This window comes from Mobula hypostoma, chromosome 1 (genome assembly GCF_963921235.1).
Source record: "Mobula hypostoma chromosome 1, sMobHyp1.1, whole genome shotgun sequence".
Taxonomy (NCBI): Eukaryota; Metazoa; Chordata; class Chondrichthyes; order Myliobatiformes; family Myliobatidae; genus Mobula; species Mobula hypostoma.
The window spans coordinates 29,764,815-29,778,048 of record NC_086097.1 but is presented as its reverse complement, the minus strand read 5'-3'; the positions used below and the strand labels follow the sequence as shown (position 1 = coordinate 29,778,048).

Below are 13,234 nucleotides of genomic sequence, written 5' to 3'. Positions count from 1 at the left end.
CTTAGGCCACAAACTTATCAATCACCCCTCGTATGCCTCTCATGATTGTAAACATTGTTGACATTTTGAGTCAAGAATGCCAATTGATAGAATCAGAATCAGAATCAGGTTTAATATCATTGACATACATTAAATTGTGAAGTGTGTAATTTTGCAGCAGTAGTACAGTGTGATACACAAAATACTATAAGTTACAACACAAACTATAAAAGTTACATAAATAAGTAGTGCAAAATAGAGCAAAATAGTGAGGTAGTGTTCACGGACTGTTCAGAAATCTGTGGGAAGAGAGGAACAAGTGTTTTCTAAAACATTGAGTGTGGGTCTTCAGACTCCTGTACCTCCTCCCCGGTGGTAGTAATGAGAAGAGTGTATATCCTGGATGGTGTGGGTCCTTTATGATGGATGCTGCCTTCTAGAGGCATCATGTTTTGAAGATGTTCTCAATGGTGGGGAGGTTAGTGCCCATGGTGGAGCTGGTTGAGTTTACAACCCTCTACAGCTTTGTCCGATCCTGGGCATTGGCGCCTCCGTAACAGACGGTGATGCGACCAGTCAGAATGCTCTCCGTGGTACATCTGTAGAAACTTGCTAGAGTCCTTCGTGGCATACCAAACACCAATTATAGTAGAATCAATTCCAAAAGACGCCTCCTTCGACCAAGAAGACAAGGAAACAAGAGCAAGGGTCCCTATGCATGGTCCAATATGAAACATCGACAATTCCTTTCCTCCCACAGAAGCTGCTCGACTCACTGAATTCCCCCAGTGCAGACAGGAATCTGTCTGAATTCCCCCAGTGCAGACAGGAATCTGTCTGAATTCCCCCAGTGCAGACAGGAATCTGTCTGATCTCCCCCAGTGTAGTCAGGAATCTGTCTGAACTCCCGCAGTGCAGACAGGAATCTGTCTGAATTCCCCCAGTGCAGACAGGAATCTGTCTGAACTCCGCCAGTGCAGACAGGAATCTGTCTGAACTCCGCCAGTGCAGACAGGAATCTGTCTGAACTCCCCCAGTGCAGATGTATACAAAACATAACAGATGCAGGAATCTGGAGCACCAAGAGGAACTCGACGGGTCAGGTAGCATCTGTGGGGGGAATGGAATTGTCAACGTTTCAAGCCACAACCTTGGAACAGAATAGATCTTGCTGCAGGTACAAGCAGCATGGTTACTGTGGCTAACATCGACAGGAGGTGCCTGCAAATAATTCCTTTGACGTCTGCTCTTATGGCGAGCCTCCATCACTTTATAATTGCTCTATTGTATTTATTGTTTTTATAATAATGAATAAACATTATAAATAATATTGTGTTTTCAGCATAGTGTACATAATTTGTTCTTATATTTGTTCAGTGTTTAATCTGTTCAATGCACACTGTCTTTATCCCCAGCACTGGGGAATCAAAAACTGGAGGACACAGGTCTAAGGGAAGAGTTTTAATAGGAAACTGAGGGGAAAATTTTGGAGTCATAAAGTCATAGAGGAGTAGAGCACATAAACAGGCCCTTCATCTCATCTAGTCTGTGCCAAACCATTTAAGCTGCCTCCTCCCATCAACCTGCACTGGGACCATAGCCCTCCATACCCCTACCATCCATGTACATATCCAAATTTCTCTTAAATGTTGAAATTGAGCTCGCATGCACCACTTGTGCTGTCACTCTCATGACCCTCTGAGTGAAGAAGTTTTCCTTCATGCTCCCCTGAAAAACTTCTCACCTTTCACCCTTAACCCATGACCTCTAGTTGTAGTCCCACCCAACTTCAATGGAAAAAGCCTGCTTGCATTTACCCAACCAACACACACAAAATGCTGGTGGAATGCAGCGTTCCACCAGCATTTTGTGTGTGTTGCTTGAATTTCCAGCATCTGCAGACTCCCTCGTGTTTGCATTTACCCTATCTATACCCCTCATAACTCACCACTTCTTTTAAAAGGACCTTCTTCTGACATCCCCCCACTATACTGTCCTCCAGTCACCATAAAATTATGTCCCCTGGTGTTTGCCATTTCTGCCCTATGTATGCCTCTCATCATCTTGTACACCTCTATCTAGTCACTTCTAATCTTCCTTTGCTCCAAAGAAAAAAGCCCTACCTATCCTCATAAGACATGGTCTCCAATCTAGGAAGCATTATGGTAAATGCGTGGTCATGCACTTTGGTAGTAGAAATAAATGTGCAGGCTATTTTCTGAATGGGAAGAAAATCCAAAAATCTGAGGTGCAAAGGGACTTGGGAGTCCTTGTGCAGAACACACTAAAGGTTAACTTGCAGGTAGAGTCAGTGGTGAGGAAGGCAAATCCAATGTTAGCATTCATTTCAAGAGGTCTAGAATATGAGAGCAGGGATGTGATGCTGAGGCTTTATAAGGCAGTGATGAGGCCTCACCTTAAGCTTCTCACCTAAGAAAAGTTGTCCTGGCATTGGGGAGGGTACAGAGGAGGTTCAGAAGGATGATTGCAGAAATGAAAAGGTTATCATATGAGGAACATTTGATAGCTCTGGGCCTGTACTCACTGGAATTTGGATAAATGACAGAGGATCTCATTGAAACCTTTTGAATGTTGAAAAGTCTAGACAGAGTAGATGTGAAAAGGATATTTCCCATGGTGGGGGAGCCTAGGATAAGAAGGCACAGCCTCGGGATGGGGTGGGGGCATCCATTTAAAACAGAGATACAGAGAAATTTCTTTAGCCAGAGGGTGTTGAATTTGTTATCACAGGCAGCTGTGGAGGACAGGTCATTGGGTGTATTCGAGTCAGAGCTTGATAGGTTCTTGATTGGACACAGTATCAAAGATTACGGGGAGAAGGTCAGGGAGTGGGACTGAGGAGAGGGAAAAAGGTTCAGCCATGATTGAATGGCAGAGCAGACTCGGGCCAAGCGGCCTAATTCTGCTCCTATGTCTTATGGTCTAAATCTCCTCTGCATATTTCGCTGGTGGAATTTAACTGAGGCAAGTGCAAAGTGATAAATTTTGGGAATTTTGCCCAGCCAGCATTTGCAGAGTGAATGGCAGATCCCTGGAGAGTGAGAATAATGTGGTCTTGGGGTACAAGTTCACACTTCTCTGAAATTGGTGCCACAGGTAGACTCAGTGTAGGAGTTGGAACATTATGTTACAGCTTCCGGTAAGGTTCTGGTAATGCGGCAGTGCAATTGGCTACAGCAGCCTCTCCGGGCCCAACCAAAGGTGTAATAGTTTGTTCCTTTACCTATTTTTATGATTATTGATATTAAGAACATCAAGTACTACTGATCTACCCCACTAACGAGTTGCTTGATAGCAGTGGAGCTGGACTCGCAAGACCCACTTGGACATCTGTAATGTAGAATACCGCAAGCCCGGTTCACTGGAGAGACCAACGGCGAGGGAGCTGTGTTGTCCGGAGTAGGACCTCATGCCATGGGGTCGCCTGTTGCAGCCTCCCAGGGGAGAGGCGCAAGTCCTAGCTGGGTTGGGGACTGTCCCCTCCCACCGGGGCTGCTCGCTAATGTTCGTTCAGTGGAAGACAAGGCTGATTACGTCCGTCTGCACCTGCACTGGCGAGCGATGAGGAACGCTGCACGGTTATTCTTGCAAAAACATGGCTCCAGGATAATGTCCCATACCCCATCAACTTACAGGACCAACTAGTCACTCAGGGACTCGGGCTGGATTATATTGTTTCTGTGTGACTGTATGCTTTCTGTGCTACTATATGTGCCTTGTGTGGCTGTGTGTGCCTGTTGCCCTGGAGGAACACTGTTTTGTTCCGATGTATTCATATATGGTTGAATGACAATTAAACTGACTTGGACTGGACTGTATGTTTTTCTGCTATCTAATTATATGTGCTGTCTGTGCCTTGTGCTGTGTGTGTGACTGCTGGTACTGTATCTTGCAACTTGGCCCTGGAGGAACGCTCATTCGTTTGGCGTTCAATTAAAGTTGAACTTACAGTTGTACAAGCCATGGGTTAGGTCACATTTGCAGTTCTGGCCACAACGAAAGAGAAAAGATGTGATGAAGATTCAAGATGAGCTTTATTTGTCATATATACATCACGATACTTTACAGCAGCCACTTGTAAGATGGAGGTCTGAATCTCGCCACTCTCCGCAGGGAGTTTGCACGCTCTCGCCATGCACGACTGCATCCGCATACACCACATCCACTGCCCTACCTTCATCAGTTTGTTTTGTCATTCTGTTATTGTTTTACCTTGTAAAGATAAAGATAAAGGTGAGCTTTATCTGCCGAGAGGACACTGAAACATGGAAACATAGAGTGAAATACATCATTTGCATGAATGACAGTCTGACGATGTGCTGGGGGCAGCCCGGAAGTGTTGTCACAGCATGCCCACAACTTGCTAACCTTAACCAGTACATAGCTGGAATACGGGAAGAGACCAGAACACCCAAAGGAAACCCACGTGGTCACAGGGAGAACGTACAAACTCCTCAGAGACAGTGTCGGGACCTGAACCCCGATCTTATGCTAACCGCTTCACCACCGTGCCGCCATGAGACGGTGCAGAAAGGATTCCCAGTAACGTTGCTGCGACTGGAGGACGGGAACTAAAGGGAGAGGTTGGACAACCTGGGTTCTTTTCTCTGGAGTGCCAGAGGCTGAGGGGAGATCCGATAGAGGTTTATAAAATTATGAGAGGCATGGATCGAGAAGGCGGTCAGAGTCTTTTCCCCAGGATGAAGATGTCAAATACTAGAGGGTATAGTTTTAATGTGAGAGGGTAAATTTTCAAGGAGACATGTGAGGCAGTATTTTCTTTTAGACGGGGAGATAGGTGCCTGGAACACACAGCCAGGGATGGTGATGGAAGCTGACATGAGAACAACATTTGAAAGAAACATGAACAGGCAGGGAATGGGGGGAATGTGGACAATGTGCAGGCTAGGGGATCAGCTTAGATTGGTATCAGAGTTGGCATAGGCTTAAGGCTGATTTATACTTCTGCATCAACTCGACGCCGTAGGTCGCCACAAAACCTACGCAGAGCCTACACGGATCCCTACACCATAGCCTGACGCGCACCTTTCCCAAAATGCAACTACACGTCGCGGCAACGCAGCAACGCAGAACGCAACAGCTGTGATTGGTCCGCTTGGTAGCATCGCATTTCATCCTACGCTGCAATAGCTTCCCACGGGCCGACTGAAGGGCAGGGAAGGAACTCTCGCTGCAATGCTTTCCATAAAGCCTTACAGACCTCTGAAATTATGGAGGACACATTTCGCTTTTACGAAAAAATAACGCTCACTTATTGTTTACCCCCAGAAAGACTACCATGACCATGAAGCCTTGCATGGGCAGGTGTGTGTGCATGCGTGATGAGTGTGAATTGCAGAGCGACGTAGACTCACCAACGCACAAGTATAAATGCTCACAACGCACGTAGGCCACTTGCGTAGGCTACCACGTTGAGTTGACGCAGAAGTATAAATCAGCCTTTAGTGGGTCAAAGGTGCTGATTTTGCTTTCTTTTTTTCTATTTATTTTTATTTTATTTCTTATTGGAGCATAGTATTTTTATGTACTGCATTACACTGCTTCCACAAAACAACAAATTGCTTGACATACATCAGTGATAATAAACCTGATTCTGTACAGTTCTATGTTCTGTGTTCGATCTTCTACATAAAGTGAGAGGGGAAAGGTTTAGGGCGACCCCAGGGGCAGGTTATTCACTCAGAGGGTAGTGGTTATAAGACCATAAGACCAAAAGAAATAGGAGCTGAATTAGGCTGTTCTGCCATTAAGTCTGTTCCACGATCCCATGTGGAATGTGCGGCCAGAGGAAGTGGTAACGGGAGATACAGTTACAACATTTAAAGCTCACCTGGCCAGGTATGGTACATGGATGGGAAAGATTTAGAGGGATATGGGCCAAACACAGGCAAATGGCACCGGTTTAAATTGGCATCTTGGTTGGCATGGATGAAAGGCCAGTTTCCGTGCTGTATGACATGCTGGTCACTGTAATTTACCCGTCTAGTGTAGGTGTATGGTGGAATCTTAGCGGGAGGTGATGGGAATGTGTGAGAGAACAAATTTCAGACACTGAATGATTTATTTTTTTATATAGTAACTAACCTCCATTGTGGCTGGTCTGTTGCTGGTTTGATATAGGATCATGGACATCTATTGCATATTTTTGGCCACATTGCTGTTTCATAGCAAACCATCAAAAATTACAAGACGAGAAAATCTGCAGATGCTGGCAAACCAAGCAACACCCACAAAATGCTAGAGGAACTCAGCAGGCCAGGCAGCATCTATGGAAAAGAGTATACAGACAACGTTTTGCGCTGAGAGGCCTGATGAAGGGTCTTGGCCCGAAACATCGACTGTTTACTCTTTTCCATAGATGCTGCCTGGCCTGCAGAGTTCCTCCAGCATAAATTATTCTGGTCTTACGATACAATAGAATCTTGACCTTACAATCTAGCTCAGAAAAAAAAAATCTTTTTCACACAGAGAGTTGTGGATCTGTGGAATGCTCTGCCTCAGAAGGCAGTGGAGGCCAATTCTCTGGATTCTTTCAAGAAAGAGTTAGAGCTCTTGAAGATAGTGGAGTGAAGGGATATGGGGAGAAGGCAGGAAAAGTGTACTGATTGTGGATGATCGGCCATGATCACAGTGAATGGCGGTGCTGGCTCGAAGGGCTGAATGGCCTACTCCTGCACCTATTGTCTATTGTCTATTATCTATCTCGTTATGACTTTGCAATTTATTGCACTTGTTACGAATTTGCAACTACCTGCATTGCACTTTCTCTGTAACTATTACACTTTACAGGAAGGATGTGGAAGCTTTAGAGAGAGTGCAGAGGAGATTTACCAGAATGGTGCCTGATTAGAGAGCATGTCTGAATAGGAAAGGATGAGTGAGCTAGGACTTTTCTCTTTTTGGAGGATGAGAGGTGTCTTGATAGAGACGTACACGATGATAAGAGACATAGAAAGAGTGGTCATAAGACCATGAGATATAGGAGCAGAATTAGGCCATTTGGCCCATCGAGTCTACTCTACCATTTCATCATGACTGATCCAATTTTCCTCTCAGCCCCAATCTCCTGCCTTCTCCCCATATCTCTTTATGCCCTGACTAATCAAGAATCTATCAACCTCTGTCTTAAATATACCTAATGACTTGGCCTCCACAGCTGTCTGTGGCAATGAATTCCACAGGTTCATCACAGATTCACTGAAGAAATTTCTCCTTATCTCCATTCTAAAGGGACGTCCCTCTGTTCTGAGGCTGCGTCCTCTGGTCTTAGAGACTCCCACCACAGCAAACATCCTCTCCAAATCTACAGTTTCGAGGCCTTTCAACATTTGATAGACTTCAATGAGATCTTCCCCCCCATTCTTCTGAGTATACGCCCAGAACCATCAAATACTCCTCATATAAAAAGCCTTTCAATCCCAGAATCATTTTTACAGACTTAATTTGAACTCCCTACAACGTCAGTGCATCTTTTCTTAGATAAATGTCCCAAAACTGTTCACAATACTCCGTGAGGCCTCACTAACGTTTTATAAGGCCTCAGCATTACATTCTAGTCATCCTGAAATGAATGCTAACATTGCATTTGCCTTCCTCACCACCGACTCAGCCTGCAAATTAACCTTTAGGGATTCCTGCTCAAGGACTCCCAAGTCCCCTTGCACCTCAGATTTTTGAACTTTAATTTTTGAAGTTTAATTATCATTCAACCTTAATAGATACAGTGAATGAAATGGTGTTGCTCTGGTGCCAAGGTGCAAAACATTCAAAATGGCAGTCTGTAGCAGTAGGTAAGCTGTGGCTTGAGTCTGGTCCTCTCTACAGCCAAGGCTACACAGCCTCCATGTTGTTTGTCATGCCACTAGACAAGGGTCACAGGCCTACGGCAACTCTGCTAACTCAGTACTACTTGTCCCTCCACTCGTCATCATACCATCCACGGACTTGAATACAAAGCCATCAATTCCTGCATCCAAATCATTGACATATAACGTAAAAAGCGTTTCCAACAAAGACCCCTGCAAACCACCACTAGTCACCAGCAGCCAACCAGAAAAGACTCCCTTTATTCCCAATCTTTGGCTCCTGCCAATCAGCCAATGCTCTATCCATGCTAGTATCTTTCCTGTAATACCGTGGGCTCATGTGTGGTACCTTGTCAAAATCCAAGTACACACCACCCACTGATTCTCCTTTGACTATACTGCTTGTTGTTTCTTTGAAAAATTCCAACAGATTTATCAGGCAATATTTTCCCTTAAGGAAACCATGCTGACTTTGACCTAGTTTATCATGTGCTTCCAAGTACCCCAAAACCACATCCTTAATAATCAACTCCAACCACTGAGGTCAGACCAACTGGCCTGTAATTTCCTTTCTTCATCCTCTCTCCCTTCTTGATGAGTGGAATGACATTTGCAATTTTCCAGTCCTCTGAAAAAATGTTGGAATCCATTGATCATTACTATTGTTTCACATTGTCTTCAGCCACCTCCATCAGAACCCTGGGGTATGGACCATCCAGTCCAAGTGACTTTTCTACCTTCAGACCCTTCAGTCTCTCAAGCACCTTCTTCCTAGTAATGGCAACTTCACTCTTCTGCCCCATGACATTCTTGAACTTCTGACACTCTGCTAGTGTCTTCCACAGTGAAGGGTGATGCAAAATACTTATTCCCTTTGTCCACCATTTCCTTGATCCCCATTACTACTGCTCCAGCACCATTTTCCAGCAGATGATATCTACTCTCACTACTCTTTTTCTCTTGAGATATCTGAAGAAAATTTTCTAACCCTTTTAATATTTTTGGCTAACTTACCTTTGTATTCCATCTTTTCCTTCTTTATTACTTCTTTAGTTGCCTTCTGTTGGTTTTTAAAAGGCTCCCAATCCTCGAACTTCCCACTAAATTTTGCTCTATTATAGTCTCTCTCTTTGGCTTTTATGTTGGTTTTAACTTCCCTTGTCATCCACAGTTGCATCATTCTGCTTTCAGAATATTTCTTCTTTGGGATGTATCTATCCTACACCTTCCAAAATACTCCCAGAAATTCCAGCCATTGCTGCTCTGCCATCATTCCTGTTCATGTTCTCTTCCAATCAATTTTGGCTAGTTCCTCTCTCATGCCTCTGTAATTCCCTTTATTCCACTGTAATACTCATACATCTGACTTTAGCTGTCCCTTTTCAAACTGAAGGGTTAATTCTATCATATTATGATCAGCTCTCCTCAGGGTTCCCTTACCTCAAGCTCTCTAATCAAATCTGGTTCTTTGCATAGCACCCAATGCAGAATAGATGATCCCCTAGTGGGCAGAATCACAAGCTGTTCCAAAAAACCATTTTGTAGACATTCTACAAATTTCCCCTCTTGAAATTCAGCACCAACCTGATTTTCCCAATCTACCTGCACATTGAAATCCCCCATGACTATCGTAACATTGCCCTTTTCATATGCATTTTCAATCTCCCATTGCAATTTGTAAACCTCATCTTTGCTACTGTTTGGAGGAGGTCTGTATATAACTCCCATCAGAGTCTTTTCACTCTTGCGTTTCTTAGCTTGACCCACAGCAATTCTACACTTTCCGATCCTATGTCACTTCTTTCTAATGATTTGATTTCATTTTTATTTTACCAGCAGTGCCTTTTTCCCAGCGCAGAAATGGCTAAAGCCAGCAGCATAATTTTAAGGGGATTGTTGGTAAGTATAGGGGGTGACGTCAGAGGCAGGTTTTTTACACCCAGTTGCATGGAACATCTGTCAGGAGGGGTGGTAGAGGCAGATATGTTAGGGACATTTAAGAGCCTCTTAGATAGGTTCGTGAATGAAAGACAAATGGAGAGCTCTTTGGGAGGAAAGGGTTAGATTGATCTTGGAGATGGGTAAAACGTTGACATGACTATGTGTGCCAAAGGGTTTGATCCGTGCTGTCATGCTCTACGTTCAATGTTTTATTTTATAACCTTGCACCTTTTTGTTTACTTCCACTGTAATTTCTCCGTAACTGTTACACTTTATTCTGCATTATTATTGTTTTCCCTTGTACTACATCATTGCACTGGGTAATGATTTGAACTGTATGAACAGGCAAATTTTCACTGCTCTGTATCTCAGCACAATAATAAACCAATTCCAGTTTCTGTTGCATCCATCCTATTATTGATCTAAGCCGCAAAGAAGTGAAGTTTATTAATGATGTGTTACCCTAAATAAGCAAATGATTATTTAAACTAAGCTATCTTTGACATGATTAAGCATAATCAGATGTAAGCTATGAATCCTGTCTCCACAACTAGTTCCTGATATCGCCAGTTGAAAAGGAGTTCCTTGGCATGTGATTCCATTTGTGTTGGCATCTGATGTGTTTTCCGTACACTTGGGAGGACATGCCAAGTTTGCCTTCTGTACATCTCAATATTCCAAGTGTTGATGATTCTTCTGTGTAGACGGCAGATTGCTGGCTGCCTTCACTGTGATCACCTTCCATCCTGAGATTCTGAATTGAGATCCCTTGGTGGAAAGGTGTCCTATCCTTTTCCTATACCGGCCTGTCTTTGACGGGGTCTCTGCCAATGTCCTGGGGCTTTCCCCCAGTGGTGAATCCAGTCTCTGCCTCTGGGCGTTGTCCCTGGCCAGCAGGGAGTGACCAGAATCCCCCTGCTGTAGATCCATCAGGGGCAAGGGCCAGCGATGTTGCCAGGATGAGAACATACGCCACCTCCCTTTCGCTTTCTCCTCACACTGACGGATGTTATCCAAATTGTCCAAGTTATGGCAGTGTGTTGACTTGGAGGTGGCTAACAATGACTTGTGGGCTTCAATTTTGCATTTTGCAAAATTAATTTTTTACTGATTTGCTGCTGCCTTACAGCCAATAAGACCATGAGACATAGGAGCAGAATTAAGGCTTTCAGCCCATCAAGTATGCTCTGACATTCAATCATGTCTGATTTATTATCACCCTCAACCCCATTCTCCTGCCATTTCCCCTTAATCTTTGACACCCTTACTAATCATGAACCTAACAACCTCCACTTTATACAGTACCCAATGATGTGGCCTCCACAGCCACCTGTGGCAATGAATTCCACAGATTCACTGCTCTGACTAAAGGATTTCCTCCTCTGTTCTAGAGGGACATCCTTCTTTTCCAAGGCTGTGCCCTCTTGTCCTAGACTCCCCAGTTATAGGAAACATCTTGGCCAGGAAAAGAGTAAGCTTCAAACAAGGGAAACAATGAAGCTATGGAATACATTTTATGCCCTTTCTCTTGGAATATTAGTCCTCCTCTGGCTCCTCCCAAAAATCCTGAGATGTATGGTAATTAGTGTAGGTCTGATCTATAGATTAGCAAATTTATAGAAGTGATATGGCTAGCAATCTATATAATAGAAAACACAGACCACTACAGCACAGTACAGACCCCTCAACCCACCTTATGCTGACATTTTAATCTATTCCAAGATCAATCTAACCCTTCCCTCCCACATAGCTTTCTATTTTCTTTCATCCATCATGCCTAGGAGTCTTTTAAATGTCCCTAATGTATCTGCTTTCACCACCACTCTTAGCAAGGCATTCCATGCACCCACTACTCTCTGTATAAAAAACCTATCTCTGACATACCCCTATACTTTCCTCCAATCACCTTAAAATTATGCCCCCTTGTGTTAGTCATTTCTGCCCTGGGGAAAAGGTCCCTGGCTCTTATCATCTTGTACACCTATATCAACTCGCCTCTTGTCCTCCTTGCGTCAAAGAGAAAAGCCCTCCCTTGCCCAACCTACCCCTTAAGACATGCTCTCTAATCCAGGCAGCATCCTGGTAAATCTCCTCTGCACCCTCTCTAAAGCTGCCACATCCTTCCTATAATGGGGCGACCTGAACTGAACACAATTTTCCAAGTGTGGTCTAACCAGGGTTTTATAGAGCTGCAACATTACCTCACGGCTCTTAAACTCAGTCACCCAACTAATGAACGCCAACACACCATATGTCTTTTTAACTATCCTCTCAATCTGTGCAGCAACTTTGAGTGATCTATGAGACTAAAGGATGAGAAATGGAGGGCTATATGGGAAGGAAGGATTAGATTTATCTTGGGGTAGATTAAAAGGTTGCATAACATCATCGGGCTGAAGGGCCTGTACTGTGCTGCACTATTCTTGCCTTTCATGTTCTTTGTTCTGTCTTCTCTTCTGCCTGCACACGTGCTAAATCCCTCCATTCCCCAGATATTCACGTGTCTGTTTAAGAGCCTCTTAAACTTCTCTATCATATCTGCCTCCACCACCACCTCTGGCAGTGTATTCTAGCCACCCACAACTCTCTGTGTAAAAATCATATACTGTACATCTCTGAACTTATCTATGTTCAATAATTTTATAAACTTCTATCAGGTCTCTGCCACTCCAGAGGAAACAGTTCAGGTATGTCCAGCCTGTCATTATACGCATGCCCCCTAATCCAGGCATCACCCTGGTGAGCCTCTTGTGCACCCTCTCTGGAGGCTCTGCATCCCTCCTGCAATGAGACGACCAGAGGAATGGAACTGCTCTGTCCTTCTTCTCACCTGATCTGAGCTGGCTGCTGTCAGTTCTGGCACAGACTTCCCCCTCAGAGAGCATTCCAACTAGTTGCATTACCGTTTGGCATGGACAGGATTGGAAAAGCTGCAGAGGGTTGTAACTCGGCCAGCTCCATCACAGGCACAACCCTCTACCCCTGAGGACATCTTCAGAAGGCGGTGGCTCAGGAAGGTGGCATCTATTACAAAAGACCCCCACCATCCAAGACATCTCCTCCTCTCATTACTATGCTCTCTTTTCGCACTAGTTATATATTTATTATTGTCATTTAGGGTATAATGTCTATATTGCCTTGCACTACTACTGCAAAACAACAAATTTTGTGAGGACTGCTACTTTTAATACTGAGATCAGATCTACCACAGGTTTTGTTCTCCATCCTAAGCAGGCCAGTTTGAGCACCAAATGCAATTCTGGTGCTCAGTAGTACTAATTGTAGGTCCCGTAGTCGCTGTTTTAGCAGTCCTGAAAATTGTTTCATTTTCTGTGTTACCTTCTCTATCTATTCTTTTACAGACTCACCTCTACCTTGTTGTGTCTCCATAATCTTAGACCAATTAGCCTCTTTTGGAAATGCGGTATATAATGCTTCGTACATAGTTTTATAAAAATCTTCATTTG

General features: G+C 44.0%; 1 protein-coding gene across 1 annotated transcript in view; it reads right to left on the bottom strand.

Annotated features, from left to right (window-relative positions):
• Window positions 1-4,050: 4,050 nt before the first annotated feature.
• The window catches only part of LOC134352161 (cytosolic carboxypeptidase 3-like), a 97,989-nt gene continuing 88,805 nt past the window's right edge, over window positions 4,051-13,234 (bottom strand). The window contains exon 19 of the mRNA XM_063059461.1: window positions 4,051-4,212. Coding sequence (XP_062915531.1) covers window positions 4,193-4,212 — 20 coding nt within the window. The 3' untranslated portion in view covers window positions 4,051-4,192. The remainder of the gene's footprint in view (window positions 4,213-13,234) is intronic.